The 20233-nt window shown below is 40.1% G+C and overlaps 1 protein-coding gene across 2 annotated transcripts; it reads right to left on the bottom strand.

Moving 5' to 3' along the window:
• Positions 1–4147: 4147 nt before the first annotated feature.
• WEE1 (WEE1 G2 checkpoint kinase) lies at positions 4148–17180 on the bottom strand (the record flags this gene model as incomplete). 2 transcript variants are annotated; one of them, XM_079708208.1, is made up of 11 exons in its annotated part: positions 4148–4301; positions 5076–5221; positions 5314–5484; positions 6889–6974; positions 7070–7165; positions 9690–9836; positions 13285–13406; positions 13891–14063; positions 14417–14480; positions 14938–15143; positions 16605–17180. In XM_079708208.1, the coding sequence occupies 11 exons, from the start codon at positions 17178–17180 to the stop codon at positions 4148–4150; spliced, it is 1941 nt and encodes a 646-aa protein (XP_079564334.1). The 2 variants fall into 2 exon arrangements, with proteins under 2 accessions (XP_079564334.1, XP_079564335.1); XM_079708209.1 differs by lacking the exon at positions 9690–9836.
• Between the last annotated feature and the right edge of the window lie 3053 nt (positions 17181–20233).

Raw genomic sequence — 20233 nt, 5'->3', positions numbered from 1 at the left:
CAGAGACCTTTGAACTGCTTTGAAAATTAGGGTCATCTGCCACAAAAAAAAAAAGTTCAATGACGTTCAGATGAAAGCCTTTCAAAGTTTTTGAAAGTTAAATGTTGGGGGAGGGACAGTTTCAATGATGTCTTACTCTTGCATTTATATAAAAATCTACTTTGCTGAGCTTGAGAAATGTCTAACAGTACAACCAGGTTTGCAGGAGAAATGTCTAGATCCACTCACTCCACAATGTCAATCAGTTTCAGTGATGCTTTTTACAGTTAAACAAATGCCTTCAAAATACTGAGGAAGTTTCCTCCAAATTCCTAGTTCCAAGCTTCAATTATGATTTTCACAATATCCAAAACACTTCCAAAATTTCTTTTGATCCATCCTGTTTGTTGATTGCTTTAACTGGCCTTTAATAATTTCACAAATAAAAATACCATAAGGATGCAACAACCTTGATCTGTTGGCTTAAGTCAGTGAGATGCTTTATGGATATGAACTGGGGAGGAAGAAAAACTAATGTCAGGATGCTGCTGCTTAAGAATTAGGAGACAGCCTAAAGCATTACCCAAACCCAGCTGTTACCCATTTTTTTTTTTTTTTTTTTGCGGTACACGGGCCTCTCAGTGCTGTGGCCTCTCCCGTTGAGGAGCACAGGCTCCGGACACACAGACTCAGCGGCCATGGCTCACGGGCCTAGCCGCTCCGCGGCATGCGGGATCCTCCCGGGCCAGGGCACGAACCTGTGTCCCCTGCATCGGCAGGCAGACTCTCAACAACTGCGCCACCAGGGAAGCCCACCAATTTTTTAAATACCATTTCTTGCCCTCTGGAACAGAGTAAAAAAATCAAATCGGCTCTTCAAAAGACATTAGTTAATTAATTAAAGAGGATTGCCTTGGATTCTTGGCAAGATAAAGGTAAGGCAACAGTTTCAATTTGTAGTCAACTGCAGTATGGGATTCCTACTACTCAACTGCATAATCAATATTTTAAAATTTTCTTCCTCACTGAAGTTAGCTTTCCAAAAAAGTAATTTTATCAGTGTTAAATATCTGTCTCAAACAATAACAGGCCTCTGCATTTTAATTTTTCTGGGAAATTCTTCAATGCTTCCATATTAGCACTTGCAGCTGATTCTCCCGATTCTGACCTTACGCTAACAAGTTCTTATTCGATTATAAAAACAAACAAAACCTGTTCAGTGTGCAGTGTTCCCATCTAATGAAATCTAACAAGTTCTCATTCCATTATAAAAACAAACAAGGGCTTCCCTGGTGGCGCAGTGGTTGAGAGTCTGCCTGCCAATGCAGGGCACACGGGTTCGAGTCCTGGTCTGGGAAGATCCCACATGCCACGGAGCAGCTGGCCCCGTGAGCCACAATTACTGAGCCTGCGCGTCTGGAGCCTGTGCTCCGCAACAAGAGAGGCCGCGATAGTGAGAGGCCCGCGCACCGCGATGAGGAGTGGCCCCCACTTGCCACAACTAGAGAAAGCCCTCGCACAGAAACGAAGACCCAACACAGCCATAAATAAATAAAAATAAATAAATAAATAATAATTTAAAAAAAAAAAAAAAAAAAAAAAAAAAAACAAACAAAACCTGTTCAATGTGCAGTGTGCCCATCTAATGAAATTCTATCCCCTTGTTTCCATGCATAGACCTCCTAGTTCAGGCCCTCCTTACTTTTACACTGATTTAGTACAATGGCTTTGAAGCCCATCTAAACCTAATTCCCACGATCCATTCTCTAACCTGCCACCAGCATCTTCCCAAGGTGTAGGTACATAAATTGTCCTTTGAGCCATACCTCCAACATAGCACTTAACACATTTTATTGTCGTTTTGTGTTTACATGAATCTCCTCTATCTTATCCCAAGTCCCTAGTGGACAAAGACTATTTCTTTGGTCTACCAGTTAGTACATAAAAGGCACTTAACCTAAGTATACTGTATTGAATATGCCTAACTCTCATATCAGCTTTCAGAGAGCCTAAGAATTCCCTCTTTGAAAATCAGATTTCTTTCCTACTCAATCTACTACTCTTAAACAATATGTGAAAAACTTACTGCAAATCTTGATGAAAAACAACACCTGATTTTTTTTTGAAGCTAGTGCACTAGAAAAATGCACCTTAATGACTTAGTGATGTTCACAAACACCAATTATTCTATTTCTTATAGCTTTGTCTTCAGTGGCTGAAATGTATTACCTGCTCCAGCCTACACAGCTTTAAGTTTTTGTCTTCCATACCTGTCAGCTTTTATATCTAATTTATCTGCACCAACTCCTCTAGTGCTTCTAACTTGTACTTTTTAACATGCCATGGGCTAAAAAGCTAAAATAATCAAGGTTGTTAGAAATGTTTATAGCAGAAAGAAATAGACCCTAATCAAGAGAAATGATGTACCCGTGATCAAAAAGCCCAAGGATTTTGCAATGTTCATTTTTACCTGCTAAAAGGCCTTCACTGCTTACTCTCTGGTTCTAATCTACGTCAGAAAAAGATGTCACATAGAATTAGCACTGTTAATCACTTAAATTTGCACTCTCAATTCTAAAATCCAGCCCAGTTTAGTGAGTTAAAATCCTCCCCACTTCAAAACTCTCTTCTGTGACTCAGTTCAAATTAAAAAGTTATGAGTCCTATCCATTATATTCACTTAATAATCTAAAGCTATCTTAAACCACATTATACATTTCTAGCAGATCAAATGCATAATACGCAATGTGATATAAAGATATTATTTATGACAATAAACATTGAGGGTTGATGGGTAAATTTTTGTTAAATCTCAAAATGTAACTAATGTAGACTAAAGCTCATCATTAAATAATCAGTGTTTCATATTCTGTCAAAAATGTGCCCTCTGCTTTTAGTATTTCATATACATTATACTCTACATTTTAAAATGTAGTGATAATGGAGATAAAATAGTAGAAAACAGGCATCACAAAGATTTAGACAATTAAGGTTAGCTCAGAGTGACTTTTAATATGCCAATCAATGTTAATAAAACACAAGTCAAACAGACTAGTGCAAACATGTTTTAAACCAAAATAGGAAAACAAACAATAGACAAATTCTATTTTTTTGCAACATCTGTTAGCCAGTATTATTAGTCAAATGGCTAATCACACATAAAACATATTTTGTGATAAGCTTGGGACAGTCAGAAGTCATTCTGGCATTTCAAATAGCTATGTACAGTATCACCAAGATTAGTTTATACACACAAATATTGAAGAGAAACCAGGCAAAACTTTTAAAAAACAGACTAACAATATAATCAAGTACAAAACTTGGGTGGAGGGAGGAAACATTTTTTAAAAAGAGTCAGGGAAGGGCATTATCAGGAAAAAGTACAAAACCAGTAATAATTATACTACATTAATACAGCATTCCAAAGTGGGGGGGAAAGGTGCATTTCTCCAATGCACTAGCTTCAAAGTTCAAAGAAAAAAAAAAGGCAAATAGCTGCTTTTCATCAAGAGCAGCTATATAGTTCACATAATTGTTTTAAAAAGAAAGCCTATTAACAACGATGATTGTTTAATGCTACAATTTTACAGCAAAGACAAAACTAAAATAGCAGCAAATTCACAAGGCAGTACTTCCACAGAATATCATTCCATGGTTCATGCAATGCCTACAAAGTGCTCCCAGTTGGATATACAAGTATAATTCACAATTTTAAAAAAAGAAATATAAGATTGACACACAGGTACATTGAAGGCTGAGGAGTACTGAGTCTCTTAGCATTTCCCTTTTCAAAGGGAAAATAGGTATGTAATAAAGCCCTTGAGTCCTTTTTTACAAGTCACTACAGGGACAGATACCTTTTATTACAATGCAACAGCTAACTATAAGCAGCACACCACCACAGTGGTTAACCCTGGAAAGGCTGGTGTAACATCCAACAGTGACTGACATCCTACAGAAGACAGACTGGTAAAAGTAGACAGAAGCCTGATATAGCACTGGTCAAAATACAGCTTTCAACTGTAATTCACAAATAAAAGTCCTAAAAGATATTTCAGTAAAACTACTTACACCGATTGAGAAAGTAATTGCAAACTGGATTCTAGCAGTGATTTCAACCTAGCTTCCTCTTGTCACAGTTTTTTTTGGGGGGTGGGAAATGAGTAGTTCAGTATATGGTAAGGCTGACAGAGCGGTTCATTTTCTTTCCAATAAGTCGAGATGTTCTATTACTCTGGGTGGTGGACCTTGTGGCCATCCGGTCAGTGAAGAGTGCTCTTTCCTCAGCCGCAGCTTTTGCCATCTGGGCTTTCTTGAGTTCTCTAAGAACGTAAAAATAGGAAACAAGACTTTTCACCTACTGTGTTAATCCTAGGAAGGGATCCTAAGAGGCCAAATACAAACTACATTATCAGTTGGGAGATCTTTGCATGATATCATTACTCTAAGATGCAGTTGAGGAAAGAAAAAATACAATATTGTGAAAATCTCTTTACAGAATACAGACAAAAGGAAAATTCCACTTCCTCTTTATATGAACTATGATGGCTATCAAACTAATGGCAAAGGAACCTTTAAATATTTCAAGTCAGTTTTATTAGGTTAGAATCAAAACGGCAGCAATAAAGCAAATGAATTAGAATGATCATTCCAACCAGTTTTCAAAAATGTCAGAGGTCATTCAGAGCAAATATGAGAATCATCTACTAACCTAATCGACATTTATTTCATCCTTTCATATAAATAAGTAGAATAGAACGTTTCAAGGAAAATGTTAGTTTATGGTTGAGAGTGTGGAGGGAAAAAACTGATACCTGCTCATTTTAGTTTTTGTGACAATTTGGGGCTTGGGGATTATCACCACTGCAAATATATGCAAGTTTAAAAAAATTTTAAGTCCATAATTTCAAACTTTAGAAACAACACAAATTTATAGGTCAAAAACCAATGTAAAGCAGAAATCCCCAATCTTTAACCATATAACATGCCAAGCCACTATATTCTTTACTGATGGAAAGCCTAAATCATCTCTCATTAAAATTTGAGAATAAAAATGAGAAAGTAAAAACAAAACAAACAAAAACCCCATCACTTACTTCTGCAAAAGTGAATTTTTGAACTTTTCAGCATTCAGTTCTATTCGTAATTGTTCTGCACTCTTCCTAGAAGCAGACAGCAATACTGAATGCTTTACCAGTGCCATTGCTGAAGGTCTTCTCTCTGGATCGGGATGAATCATAACCTTAAAAAGAGAAGTAAAATTAATGTAAAGACATGCAATTTAATAAAATATTGAATCATGTCAATAAAGTGCCTCATATATAAAATGCTCACTTTTAGCAACTCTGTAAATTCTTGGGAAAGCACTTGTGGAATCCGAGGTAATCTACCCTGTCTGATTTCATGCCATTGGTCTCCATTTCTGGGAAGAGGCTCAGCACCAGCAGCACATACCACTGTGAGGGCAAGGGCAAAAATATCCGCTTTTGGTAGATGAGTATAGTTCTGTAAAATTTTAAAAAAAAGAAAAACTTAAGGGAATATAAAAATGGCCAAAATAAAGTAAGATTACACCTCAATGATGATTTGGGTGAGAAATAAAACGAAATTAAAATGTCCAATGCCACATTTAAGTTTAGAACCTATTCAGAGAACAAGCTAAATTTGGGGAGATTATTATTATTTTTTTTTAATGATAAAATAATATACACTCTGGGGTGGGAAAGTAAACACATTTCTAAAAGTATTTAGGCATTTCTAAAAGGCCTCTTCTTTATCACTAGCCCAACTCAACTCTCAGAAGAAATTCCTATCCCCCTAGGGGCATTCATATGAAAATACAAAAAATACATACATCAACAAGTCAGAAATATGCATATACATATAAAACACAAATATACATATAAAAAGAACAATGGGGCTTCCCTGGTGGCATAGTGGTTGAGAGTCCGCCTGCCTGCCGATGCAGGGGACACGGGTTCGGGCCCCAGTCCTGGAAGATCCCACATGCCGCGGAGCGGCTGGGCCCGTGAGCCATGGCCGCTGAGCCTGCGCGTCCGGAGCCTGTGCTCCGCAACGGGAGAGGCCACAACAGTGAGAGGCCCGCGTACCGCAAATAAATAAATAAATAAATAAATAAATAAATAAATAAATAAATAAATAAATAAAAATAAAAAGAACAATGGAATCACACACTTCATTTGTTCTACTTGTTCTATTTTTATTCAAAACTCTTATCAAGAAATATTTTGCAACACTCTTTTTGAAATAGCACTATTAACTATGTGCCATAATTTACTTAATCATTCCCTTATTGCTAAATACATATGTACGTCGTTCTCAATTTACTTGTATATGACTATCTCTGAAGGAGAGACTCCTAGAAATGGAAATTCTGGGTCAAAGGGTACATGATTTTAAAATGTTGAAAGATACTAACATTTTTTTTTTAAGATTTTTTTGATGTGGACAATTTTTAAAGTCTTTACTGAATTTCTTACAATATTGCTCCTGTTTTACGTTTTGCCACGAGGCATGTGGGATCTTAGCTCCTCGACAAGTGATCAAACCCGCACCCCCTGCATTGGAAGGCGAAGTCTTAACCACTGGACTGCCAGGGAAGTCCCAATACTAACACTTCGATCCCCAAAAAGGCAATGCCATATTAAAGTTCCATCAGTAGTGTATGGAAATTTCTTTTACTGCAACTCCACCACTGCTGAATATGATAAATTTTTGCCTTTACTGACTTTCGCTAGATTAAATACGTCCACAGCTAACAGTTTACACTTTCTATTTTGTATTACCTTTCTACAAGTTATTAGCTTAAAATTTCAGTACATCTGCATTTACAGTTTTCTAGCAACTGGTAAGTGTTACAAAGCAAATGGCTTAAAGGAGAAAAACTACCTCCTGCAAAACTTCATTTGCAAGAAAACGGCTATCACCCTCTTCAACTTGTGGACTAGAGATCCTTGTTACATGCCCAAGATCACCTAGAAGTATTGAAAGAAATACAGTCAAGAATTAAAACAAACCAGCCTCTCCCTCTTTATTTTTAGGAAATAATCTGGTTATTTTTCTTTCTTACCTATTTTAAACATAACTTTGTTGGACACCCAGTCATCTTCATCTCCTTCTTCAGAGGCAGCATTTGGGATTGAAGTTCGAGATATGAAAATATTACCTGTCAAACAGTTATTTAGGTAAGCCATACTAACAGTTAACAGTTAAACCAAAGTTCACAAACAAGTCATATAACAGAATCAACCAGAAAGCTTTTAAATATATAGATTCTTATGTGTTCTGCACCAAACCCAGTGAGAATGAAAATCTCAGGGGACAAGAACTGGGACTATATTTTCTAGGAATATATTTTCTGGCCTAGCACTGGTCCTTGAACACTTGGAAACCATTGCATTAGACCCTTGTCACCTACACAGTGATCTTCAGCAGTTTTAATTACTTAGAAATAATACAAAAGGCAATTAACATACTAATTTGTGATGCTGCCAAAGAACAAATTTTAATCTAATGCTACAAGACTGGTGTGAAAAGAATAAGTCATGTAGCTATTGAGTTTGGCTGACCATACAGCATCTACATCCCAATGAGGTTCTGTGGTTCACTATTTCTGCTGTACACATTTTTTTTTTTTCTAATTCAGGTAAGCTCATGATTAACATAAGTTTTAGTGGCAGATTTTATTTTAGTAGTTTTATCAATATAGTATAGAATTTATAAATGTTACATTCACTAGAGTCATCTTTCCAATTTTGCTTTATTTACAGGACAACTTATTTTATGGTGATATTTGTAAATTTAAAACTTCACACACCTTAATATTTTCAACTTTTGTACTTGTAATATAAGCATCCACTATGTTTGTCTGACATTTAATACAAACTATGAGTATGGGCAAACCTTACTGATCCACATTAACTGCCATCAGTTCAAATATAGCTTTTCCTTTTTGAAAATAAACATTTTAGCAAGTTAATGTACAAAAATTCTTCACATAATTCATATAATTAAGTTGTGCAAAATGATTTAAATTCCCATGAATCACACATATTTCCATAGATTAAAAAAGAAAAAAAAAACACACCCCATTAAATTCAACTTAAAAACACCTAGCCTACAATGTTTAACTTAAATCATCAACCTTTTAGTTATAACTTCTAATTTATAGGATAGAGAAAGGAATAAGCTAGGAAGCAACCAGTCAAACCCAGAAGAAAGGATATCTTGCAAGACAAGGTCTGTATTATTATTATTTAAGTAGGGGAAGGGTAAAACCTAAAAAAGAAAAATGGATTTAACCTGGTGTAATGCATGGTCCTGAAATGGATACGAGTTTGGACGAATCAACTGTTAAGGACTTTGGTCAACTAGGAAAAATTTTAATATGATCTGGCTACTAGATGATATAAAAATTTACTGATATGGAAAGGTAGAGACAGTCGTCTTAAAACAAAAGTTATGGGGCTTCCCTGGTGGCGCAGTGGTTGAGAGTCTGCCTGCTGATGCAGGGGACACGGGTTCGTGCCCCGGTCCAGGAGGATCCCACATTCCGCGGAGCGGCTGGGCCTGTGAGCCATGGCTGCTGAGCCTGAACATCCAGAGCCTGTGCTCCGCAACAGGAGAGGCCACAACAGTGAGAGGCCCGCATACCGCAAAAAAAAAAAAAAAGTTATAAAACAGTACGTACATTATGTTATTTTTGATTAAATGAGAGGGATTTGCACTAAAATGTTAGTGTAGGATTCACTTGCATACTTTTTTTTTAGCAGCACTGACATTCTAACTGTAGTTCCAAAGATTAATAGAAGAATGGGAATTTAATTTTTTTTTTTAGTCCACCTTGTCTATATTTTAAAATATTCTAAAAAAAAAAAAAAAAAAAAAAAAAAAAAAAAAAATATTCTACAATGTACTAATTACTACTTCTGTAATACAATTTTGTTCCAGTTTAACCTAAAATTACGTAGGCCTAGACCTTGATTCGTACCACTGCACCTTCAGTTTGAAACCTCATAAGCCTTTGAAAGAATACTATGAGGTTGTTCTGAGCCATAGTATGGTCGATCTACTAGAGCCATTTATATATAAAAATCAATTTTTTAGCTGAAAATGATCGAACGGTAAAGAGAAAAAAAATAAAACCACTATGTTTCTAAACTCTCCAGTGCTTATTTATCTGCAACATTTTAAATACATTTATAATCACAATACATCTATCATTTTGTTTTCTGGATCATACAGTGACAATTTTATTATTTCTTTTACAGACTAGAAATACCTCCAGGTTTGTAGCACCTATGTTTTCAAATTTCTCATTTTATTCTAATAACCATGTTAGTGGCACCGGCATTAATTAAAAATTATGGATCTATAGCCTAGTACAAGAGACGGGCTTTAAACACAGGTTCTTTTAGTCTCCCGAGTCCCACTCCGAGACTATGTGGTTCCCAAAAGATGCCGCACATTTTTTTTTAACTTTTAGTAAAAATGAGTTTGTTATTTCAAATTTGGGATAACAAGGGAAGAGGTGATGGGAAATAAAACAATACTAATAAGTGGGTCAAAAATCTTTTAAAACTAACAATGAAAAAACAAAGTAAGATGTTTATGTTCCCATATTATTTTAATGAAGTCATTTATTCTCTATAACCCTAAAGAACACAGGTCAGAGGATCTATAATACTTACTAGGCTTTATATCCATGTGAACCAAAGACATTGAATGAATATACCTCAAGCCCCGGCCAACTTGCAAAAGGAGATCCTTCAACTCTGCTTCTGTAAAGTAACTCATGCTTCTGTAGTTTTCACTTATGGCATCAGCTAAACTTCCACCTAACAAACACAAGAAAAATTAGAATTTTCTTCTTCCTGAAATATTATTTTTCTTCCATCTTTACTGTATGACCACACGCAACCAAGAAAGTGACATTTTATATAGGACCTATTCTCTTCAACCTGTTTGTGAAATCAAAATTTTATTTATTCTTTCAGTAGGTAAAACACTCACATGGGTACAAAGTACAATGTAAAGTCTCTGTCTTATGAATACATACTTCAGCAATGCACCTGGTTCTCTTTCCCAGAGTAAATCAATGTTATCAGTTTCTTACGTATTCTTTTCAACTCCTTTTTACACAAGCGAAAACATATTTTCATTATCTTGAAGATCATTCTCTACCAATATACAAAACTACCCCTTTCTTTCTTGTGTCTACAGAATTCCACTGTATAATTGAATGGTAATGCACTAACCAATCCCCTAATTGATGGACATTTAGAAATAATTTCCAAGCCTTTAATACTACATACTGTGGTCTCAGGAATAACTTCGTACACTGGTCATTTCACACGTATTTACTATATCTCCTACAAACAAACTGCTGGGTCAAAGGGTATGTACAATGTAATATACACATGCATAGGGTGTGTGGGAGACAGTGTTTTATTAGATATAGAATAAATTTCTGTAGCTGAGAGGGCCATTTCTGTTTATCCTGCAAAACCGCTTAGGGTTGGTATTCACACCATCAGTGCCAAGATCTGATTGCCTCTGAAAACTCACATAAAATAACAGTACACTCAGTTTCTGATTTCAAAATGGCTAATACTTAAATTCTGCTAGCACAAGCTTATGTAAATCTGGGGATTTGGAAGATAAATCTGGGGCAATAACACACACACACAGAGTGCCCCTTAGAGAAGGCTGTACCAATTCATACTCCCATGTTTAATGTGTGAGAATACCTGTTTTCCCACACACTTAACAAGAGTCTAAAAATTTTGTAGGTAAAAAACAGTATCTTAGTATCTAATTTATACTACCCTTACTATGAATAAGAACATAACCTGCTTTTATAGAATCAGTCAAACCAATTAGCTAATTTGTTTATACTTTAAAAAACTTTAAGTTTATACTTAAAAACTTTGTTTATACTCTGTCTCAGAGGAAACGAGGAGTTATTGTAATAAATAAATAAATAAATAGACCACTTCCACTTAAAGCTTAGTTGGGAATAATAAAATCAGAACCAAGGTAATAAAATCTAGGTCAATGATATACTACTCAGAAAAGGAGGTCCTATAATTTGAACAAGACTGAATAACAAAACGTCAAATGTGTTTAAAAACAAATAAATAAATCACACACCTGGAGAGTTTAGGATTAAGTATGTTTTCTGAACTTAACTTGAACAAATCTTGAACTGCAGGAGGGCTCTAGGATGGAGCAGGTCAAGAAGCCTGTCAGACAGGTGAGCTTGGAGTCCTAGATCAAGTTTACCAAGAAATAACATGGCTGCTTTTTAGTGGGTCTAGCAACTACAGCTAGGCCAGTTCCTTCTATCTTGTTGCTGAAAGGGCAAGAGGTGAGAAAAGCAAACCACTGATCTTATATTTCAGGTTCTCCTCCCCTATCGATCAACATTTTTCTACACCTGTTTATCAAGAGTAGAAATTCAGTCTATCACCAAACCAAGAAAAAAGGCTCAAAATGCAAACGATGTTTGAGACAATAAGGAAATTCAGTTAAGATAAAGGATATCAGTTAATCAACACAACAAATGAATGATAACAGAATCCTTCCCTGTGAAACTGTAGGAAAGGATCTAAAGACCAGGCCTATTAGGACATTCAAGGGTCTATGTGGAGAGAATGGTGGAAAAGGGAAACAAAAGAAGAGCTCACAAATATATCTAGATAGCCTCACTGTCTTTCATCTAAGCAAAATAAACAACCATACAAAGAGGCAGTCCTATTTTACAGAGGTCTATTTGTTTTTTAAAGATCCATATTCCTTAAGTGTTTTACAATGCTCCAAAATAATAAACTATTTCAAAAGATTATTTTATAATCTAACTTTATTACAGGACAAGGTCTCTGTAATCTGAGAGGGTTAGCAAGATGGCTCATTCCCTCCCGACTCCCAGGCCCAAGAGTTTTCTCAAAATCATCTGAATGACACAACCATGTATCTGGACTGTGGCTGAAATACTTGAGAGCCAGCCACATCCAACAAGGTGAGAGGCAGAAAGAAACTAAAAGGAGATGGCGTCTAGCAAATATGGAGGGGAGAAGGTATTACGGTAAAGTTGTACTATTATTAAACGCAGTTACTAAAAAATGGAGGTTAAGAAACACAAGGCCATGGGCGATAGCTTCAAAAATGTTTTGACGGTATGAAGAGAAACATTTCAAGAGATGTGTGAAACAAAATAGCAGCAATGCTGTATACTGAGCACTTATTCTTTCAAGGGTGGAGATTAAAATGACAACTCAATGAGAAGTCAGGTATGAGAAATGAGTCTTTTACTTCTGTTTTGTCCATTGTTTTCAAATACAGAAAACCTGAATCTACTACCTATACCACTTATTTATTCACAAGCTATGAAATGGCTGGTCTTAAGAAAAAATGAGAATCAAGAAAAATAATCTTTGCTTCTCGACTGTTCATTAAATTCTAAATTCTCTAATATTCACTGAAGATATACAGAAATAAAAATACATCATATGTAAAGATTTAGGTATTTAATAATAGCTGTCTGTAAGAATCAGAAGTGAGGCCAGGACTCTGGTAAAGCTTTAATAAAAAAGGAAGGACACACGTTGATTGCTGAAGGACCTGCTGAAATTCAAAGCTATACAAAGGTCCAAAGTTAAACCTCTATAAATGCTTGTTTTAGCGGGGGAAGGAGGGAGGGAGGCACAACTAGGGAACTAAAAGAGCATAACTCTTACTTTATAGAAACATCTCAGTGCGTTCTAGTGGTAAACTAGGTTGGACAGATGGAAGGGGGAGCAAGATTCAACAAATGGCTAAATTTATATCAATGGAGAGTCACTGTCATTTTATGAGTAACCAATATCAGTTTTAGCAGCACATAAAATGAAATGGAAAGGGAAGGCTAGATGAAGGGAGCCTGGATTATTAACTACTATATCCCCCACACACACTATGCTAAGTGCTAGGGATACCAAAATATATATGGCAAGGCTGCTGTCCTCTCAAGAAAATCAGTTTAATTTGAGTGACAGGCACACAAATAACATGCACGGTTCTACTATCCAGGTAGCAAGGACAAGGCTTTCAATATTAACTTCCACCTAAGAATTACTTGCACTTGAAATTCATGTTGAAATTCAAAGATCAGGCTTCTGATCTTTGAATTTACAAGAGATAAAAGATATACAGAGTTAGAGCAAGACTTTAGATTAAAAGAAATATCTCCTTGGTGTTCATTTTCTTGAGCTTACGAGTTTACAGGGGAACCATTATATTACTCACCATTACAATATTCATTCTGTATAAGCATATGATCATCTTCTGCCCATGCAGAGAAATATCGAACTACATGAGAATGTTGTCCAAGCACTGCATGAGCATATACTTCTCTCAAAGCGTTCTGCCTAGAAGTTTGAGATTAAGAGAATGGTAAATCATTTTTATTCAAGCCTGAACTGAGTTAATTTATCTGAAAGTTCATAAAAGAATCTTGACTTCTGGATCTATCATTATGCTGAAGGACAACTTGCTTGAAAGAGAGGGAGTTAAAACTCTGTACCAGATTTTTCCAAAGACTTCCATTAAAGAATGTTAGAAAGAAGGAAGCTTGCTGGCCCTAGAATTCAGAAGAGATGAAACTCCACTTTACTATGAATTCATGGATGCTACTAGAAATAAGAAATTTAAGTTAGGCTCCAAGATCAGACCCCTTATATTATTCTTCCAAGTCCAGTAAGAACTAATGGTACAAAATGAAATGGATCTGATTAAATCATTACAACTTCTCAAACGTTAGAGAATTAAATTCAATGATTGACCACCTAAAACCTTAACATTTGTAACATCATACTGAACAAAAGAGCAGAAGACAAAATCTTTAATACATACTCATCAACAGAGCCAGCCAATGGCTTTTTTGATCGCTTTATGGCATAAATGCATCCATCCAGCCTCTTCACACATTTAAACACAGAACCAAATTCTCCAGAGCCAATCTTCTCTAGCTCATGAAATTCTGTTGTATACCGTGACTTCATATTGCTTTCAGTAATTGTAATTCTCTGTAATAAAAAGTGTATCCATACATATATATATATAATACAAAGGTATGAAAATGATTTTTTCACTATGGTGATAGCACTATGTGTGAAATTTTAAAATTATATCTTATGTTTTGCAGGTGCTCTGTGGGAACTGTTCCATTTGTAAATGTGTTTTTGATGAACTTGTGAGGAGTGACAAATTCCGCATCCTCCTATTCCACCAGCTTGACTCCTCCCTAAAAATTATATCTTATGTTTTAACATGCATATATGGTAGCTTGCATATGTGGCCTATTTAACATGTATATGTGGTAGCTTGTTAAGACGTAGAAAATCAAATTTCAAAAACAATAAAATCAAAAGCTATTTACTTTAGCAGGTCTTGTTTCATCTTCAAACTCATAATCACTGGCTTCCATGTCTTCACCACAGGAACTGAAAAATATTATTTTTTCCATCAACATATCTGACATATACATCAACTAGAGATCCAAAACTTTGTCTGAAAGGTATGTAACAAAATGAAAATTTAATGAATGAAAACAGAAATCATTTAATTTTGTAATGACAAGATACAGCTCAACTGATGGAAATGTTGTTCTTGCTTAGATACACCAACACCACCACACATATCAAAATTAAAGCCTTTGTAAATCAACCTTCTCTGCCTGTCTCATTTTGACACCAGCAGATTTCCTACTATCTAGGCTTTTTATTCCTTCCTTTCCCACACCACTCTTTTCCACAGGTGATTACTGAGAATTGCTAGTAATGGAGAAAATTCTCAGTGCATAAACTTCCATGTCATTCAGTTGAAACTAAATTTTAATAAGTATACCAAACCAATCTTGGGTGGTTGAGGAACCAAACTGTTGAATAATAAATAACTTACTCATTCCAGTATGTTCTCTTTCTTCTACGACACTGTCCTGAGGAATGAAGCAACACAGAATCTGGAGTAAAAGGATTAATATTCACTTGAGGAGTCTGTCGTATGTCAAATTCCCTTTTTCCTGACTTTTCTGTATCCATGAATAGAGAAACACCTCGGAGTTTAACAGAACTGGAATCGATTCCTCGAGCTTTGGAGAGCAAACTCTAGGAGGGGGAGAAAAAAAAAATGTTTAGGATCCAAGTGCTATAGCTGGCCTTCTCAACCTAACTTTCAACAAGGCTTTCAGGAGGCTGAATGTGTAGGTCAAAACAACACACAAGCCTTTGTTATCTTTCAAGCAAAATAAACAGTGGTTAACTTAGGAGCCTGAAGCTGGATACTAACCACCTTTTCTGAAAATAAGGTCTCTAACCCTAAAAAGAATATAAATGCAGACTAAAATTAAGTTCATTCTAGAGGATAAAAGTTAACAAAACCTTTCAATCCATCTAAAAATGGAAAGCAGTCAGGGAGCCCCATAAAAGCTCCCCTCCCCCATCCAAGTAGGGCTTTGAAAGCCTCCTCCGTAGGACTCCTCCCCTCACTTCCAGAGGGATCTTGCCGTGGGCAAGTCGGCCAGCAAACAGTAGAGCACAAAAGCACACATCTCCCTGAGGTTTATGACTAGTAACGGTACTGAAACTGACTCACTTAAAAAGGTGCATTCCCTGCATTAATCTTATAAATGCGGCACCTGTCTTAATTTCGGAAAGTGTCCGTTTTAAAATCTTGTGTTACTTCTAAAGTTCTAGAAGTGGTCATCTGCTTACTCACTAGCCATTCAGCAAACAGGTGCTGAACACTTACTTCTTTAAGATACCTTATCAACGGTATATGAAAGCCTGAGGGTCCAGGCAACAACACCGATGCTGGTTTTTAACAGTTGGACGTTCCTAATCCTGACACTTAGGCTGACCAAACTTGGGAACTGCAAACCCAAGGGTGTAAACAAACGCTTACCCAATAAATATTCTGTCCGGAAAGAGGCTTAAACGCTACCCCTGAGTTATTTACGAATCTTTTTAAGACTGTAAATGCTCGAAGGCCAGCCTTTTCTCCCAAGTCGAAGCGCAGTCTCCCTCCGTATCTCAAACTTTCCCCCATAAGACCACCTGATACGAAACGATAAGCGCATGAATTTTTTTTTTTTAACCGAACTCCTGCGTGCGCCGCCCAAATTACAGGACCGATCACTGCGTTTAAAAGGCACCAGATGGCTGCGGCGCTCGGGAGTGTCAGGTGGTCGGGCCAGGACCACTCGAGCGTCATTCCAAACCACGTTATCGGTGCCACACTCCCGGCTGCCACGCTCGGGGAGGCCCCGACTCGGCTGGCGTTAAATCGTCAGCCACCTGAACGGCGCCGATCAGCCCCTTTGAAAGATGAAGAAGTTCCAGACGAGGCCCATTGTTCAGTTACTTAATCTTAACGGACAACTTCTGGGCAGGGCCCAAAAGAGGGGCTGCCAACTTTTTTGTTGCGGCGCAGAAGAGCGAGCGCGGGTGCGGCCCGGCGGTTATGTAACCGAACCCGGGCAGCGCCGCGCTCGGCTCCCGGCGCCACTGCCTTTTTAAAAGGCTGGGCCGGCTCGGGCTCGGGGCGCCCCAGCAGCTACGTCCTCTCACCTTGGGGGTGTGCGGCGTGTCGAAGAGCCGCAGCTTGCGGAAGGTCTTGTGGGGCGGGGTGCCCGGGTGGTCGGGCAGCGGCGAGCAGGGGCCCTCGCCAGCCCCGCGCGCCCCGCAGCCCCGCGGGGACGCATCCCCCGGGCCGCCGCAGCGCACAGGCGAGAACGAGCTGCCCAGAAAGTAAGCGGCCGCAGGCGACTTGACCGGCGACGAGGAGCCGAAGCCCTCTTCCTCCCACGAGTCGCCCTCGGCCCCGCCGCCCGCCGCGTCCGCGCCCGGGCAGGCGCCCCGCAGCAGCATGTCCTCCTCCAGCTCTCCGGGGCTGCCGGGGGCCGGGCCGGGCGAGCGGCGGCGCTCGGGCCCGGGCTCTGTGGGGCTCCGCGCGGGCGGCAGCGGCGAGTCAGGCTCCTGAAAGGCCGAGTCCTCCCCGGTGCTGTGGCCGCTGCCTTCCTCTTCCTCTTCCTCCTCCTCCTCCTCACAGTCGCTGCTGGGCGAGAAGATCAGCTTCTGCCGCAAGGTGCAGGAGGCCCCGGCGCGGAGGGGCGGCGGCGGCTGCTGCCGGCTCAGGAAGCTCATCGCGCCCACGGGGCCGGGGCGGAGGACCGGAGAACCTGGGCCCGCGGAGTCCAGGGCAAGGCCGGCCCAGGGGGCGGGTCCGCCACGTGCGACTGGGCGCGCCTGGTGACCGCGGCGGCGGGCCTGCGCGGCGGCTCCGGGACGCTCGGGGCGGCGGCCGGCGGCGGCGGCGGCGGCGGCGGCGCGGACTCTTCTGCAGAGGCGGGGGGGGGCCTGGGCGCCGAGGCTGGGGTCTCCGCAGGTCCAGCAGCAAGTTCGGGCTCCGCGGCTTCCCGCGACCGTTAACCACGTGAGTGACCAGTCCACCAATCCCCGCCCAGCCCGGGGTTTGAAAAAAAAGGAGGGCGCGACGTAGCCCGCGGGGGAGGGATCAACTACGCGATTTTGGCGCGAACCCGCTGGCTCCGCCCCACGCCACGCCACGCCCTCCGCTCAGCGCGGATCCAGGCCTGGGCGGGCGCTGTGCCGTGGGCCTATGAGCAAGCTGGATGGCTGGGAGCTGGGTCCGCCGCCGCCCGGACAAGGCCGGGCCGGGGAGCAGAGGCAGCCCTCTGGGAGGAGCGAAGGGTACGGACTGGACTAGGCCGAGCCGAGCGCAGGCCTGGACACGACTTCCTCGCCGCCTCTCCGGCTCCCCGGAGTCAGGAGCGGGACTTGCGACGGGGGAGCCCTCGGAGTCCCTGCGGGTCGCGGGGAGCGGGGGACCGCCGTGGCCCTTGGGCGCTGCCCAGGGAGACCGACCTCCTGTCCCGCATCCCTTTGGTGCCGGACCCTGGGGCTCAGTGGGCGTGGCTGTGGGGAGTCTGGTTGCAGGGTCGAGGTCTGAGTCGGGAATGGTGCCTCCGGCCTCTGGACCCTTGCGAACCGTGTGCAAATGGGTTAGACCGATACCGAAGTCAGCCGGAAGACGGACGCTCGAGTTCTCGAGGCGAGGTCACTGGATGCGGGGCTACCTCTGAGCCTCAGTTTTCCCCCAGAGAGTCTGTTAGGGGCCGGTGTGTCCGCCGCGAGGGGAGCGCCGGCAGGCCATGGTCCCCTCTGCCGTCCCCGCTCTCCACCGCCCGCCCGCCACTTGCCCACAGTAAATAAAGCAGCACCACACTCGGCCCTAAGCACAAAACCAAGTGCCCACCACGCGGCCACGGTGTTTATATTTGTTTGCCAGCACGTGGGCAAGTGTTGGCAAAACAGATTGGCTCAGCTCGCTGCAAATTTCAAAGCAACTTGAGAAAAAATTTCTCTAGTACTACGTCAAATTGTGATTTAATCCGTCCCTTACTGTCGCACATAGAAGTTTCTGACAATTTTTCAGTTGTAACCCCGTAATGAATATTGTTCCTTCTCGTGTTGTTTTTCCTCTGTGTTTTGTTTTTTATTCTTTAGGATACATTCAAAGAAGTGAGAATTACTGGCTCAAAGTATACATAAACTGCCACACTGCCTTTCAGAAAAAAAAAATTTACGTTCTCACAAGCGGTGGATTAGAGTACACCGTTTGTGACTTCTGGACATCAGTGGGTACTTAATGTTTGTAGATGTAGTTTTGTTGTTTTGATTCATATCACTGGACAGTTTTCATGGGCTTAATGGCCATTTGCATTTATCTCTCTTGTCTTTTTCATATTGTGGCACTTTATGGATATTAACACCTGACCATCCATGTTGTTCTAACACTTTTCAAAGGTTAAACTCAAGTTGGTTTTTAACAATGGAAACACATCGTAGTACTTATCACATGGAAAATTCCGTGAGATCACATAACTGAAGAAGCAGTGAAGGGTAAACAGTCATCTTCTCCAAATATTTGCTAACTGATGTATAAATGTGTCTTTTTTGTGTGTTAGTCCAAACTTAATTTTAAGCTCTCAGAAGACTGGAACTCAACCCTTTTGTATATATCAGAGAGCAGTGTTCTCTGATAATCCGTGGCCAAAGCCAAGGAGTGGTTTTTAGCACCCTCCCTCCAACACTTCTCTCCTAGTGAGAAATATAAATTCTTTGATACGGATAGTTAACATTTTCTCAATTTCATGTGAAGTGTAAATAAAAATAACTTTAGAAAACTTCTACTCTTTATTGATCTGTAACATGAGTTGTATGTAAAAATAGTGTGCTTCCTAGGTAAACAGAAACTTTAAAGCTGAGTAAACACCTCTCCAGAGCGAGGTTTTTGCCCCTAAGCCTCTCCTATATAGGAATCCTATATCCTCTGTCGTTACGCATACAAGCTCACGCTGCCCCCCCCACTCTTTCACAACACCCTGCTTTATTCCTTAACAGGCTTATATCTATTTCAAAGTGTGTTGATTGTTTACTCCTATTCCCTTCTAGAAAATGAGGTCCTTGAGTATAGGGACATTTTCCATTTGCTTATTGCAGTGTTCTGATGTGGTTTAGGTGCTCAATATCTTCTGAGTGAATAATAGAGCCCTTACTTTGTTGATTGGTTTATTTTTCTCTATATATTATTAATTCAAATGGTATAGAAGTCTCCGACTTACCCCTGCAACCCCCAGCCCAAGTCCCCTTCCTGGAGGTAAACAATCTTCTAACATTTTGGGGGTTTTGTCACCTCTTAACTTTTCCACCTCTCTGCTTCCCTGAACTGAGAGATTCTTGAAATTGGCTGGGGCAAAAGAGCCTGGTTCCAGATGGGAAGGGAAGAGTTCTTGGTTCACACCCAGGTACTCACACAGAATAGGAAAGGTGAATTCCCAACAAATGTATAAAATTACTGGGGGAAAGAAGGAATTTTTAAGTATTGTTAAAAGCAGTAATCAGGGCAAGAACCATTTGACTTTCGCCACTTCCATGTAAAATAGATATTCCCGGCTCCAGACTTTCCACTGCACCCGGCATGGACTATGTAACACTCTTTGTTTACTTGTCTGGCTTCTCTCCCACCCAGCGCTGAGATCGAGTTTTATTCGTCTTTAGAGCTCCAGCAACCAGCAATGTGCCTTGGCCCCAAAGAAGGTTCTTAATAAATGTTTCTGGAATAATCAAAATGTAGTGTTCTTTAAAACAAAAGTGCCAAAATGAGTAAGAAACCC

Source organism: Hyperoodon ampullatus, assembly GCF_949752795.1.
Source record: "Hyperoodon ampullatus genome assembly, chromosome: 7".
Lineage (NCBI taxonomy): Eukaryota > Metazoa > Chordata > Mammalia > Artiodactyla > Ziphiidae > Hyperoodon > Hyperoodon ampullatus.
The sequence above is the reverse complement of the archived record's forward strand: the minus strand, read 5'-3'. Positions and strand labels throughout refer to the sequence as shown.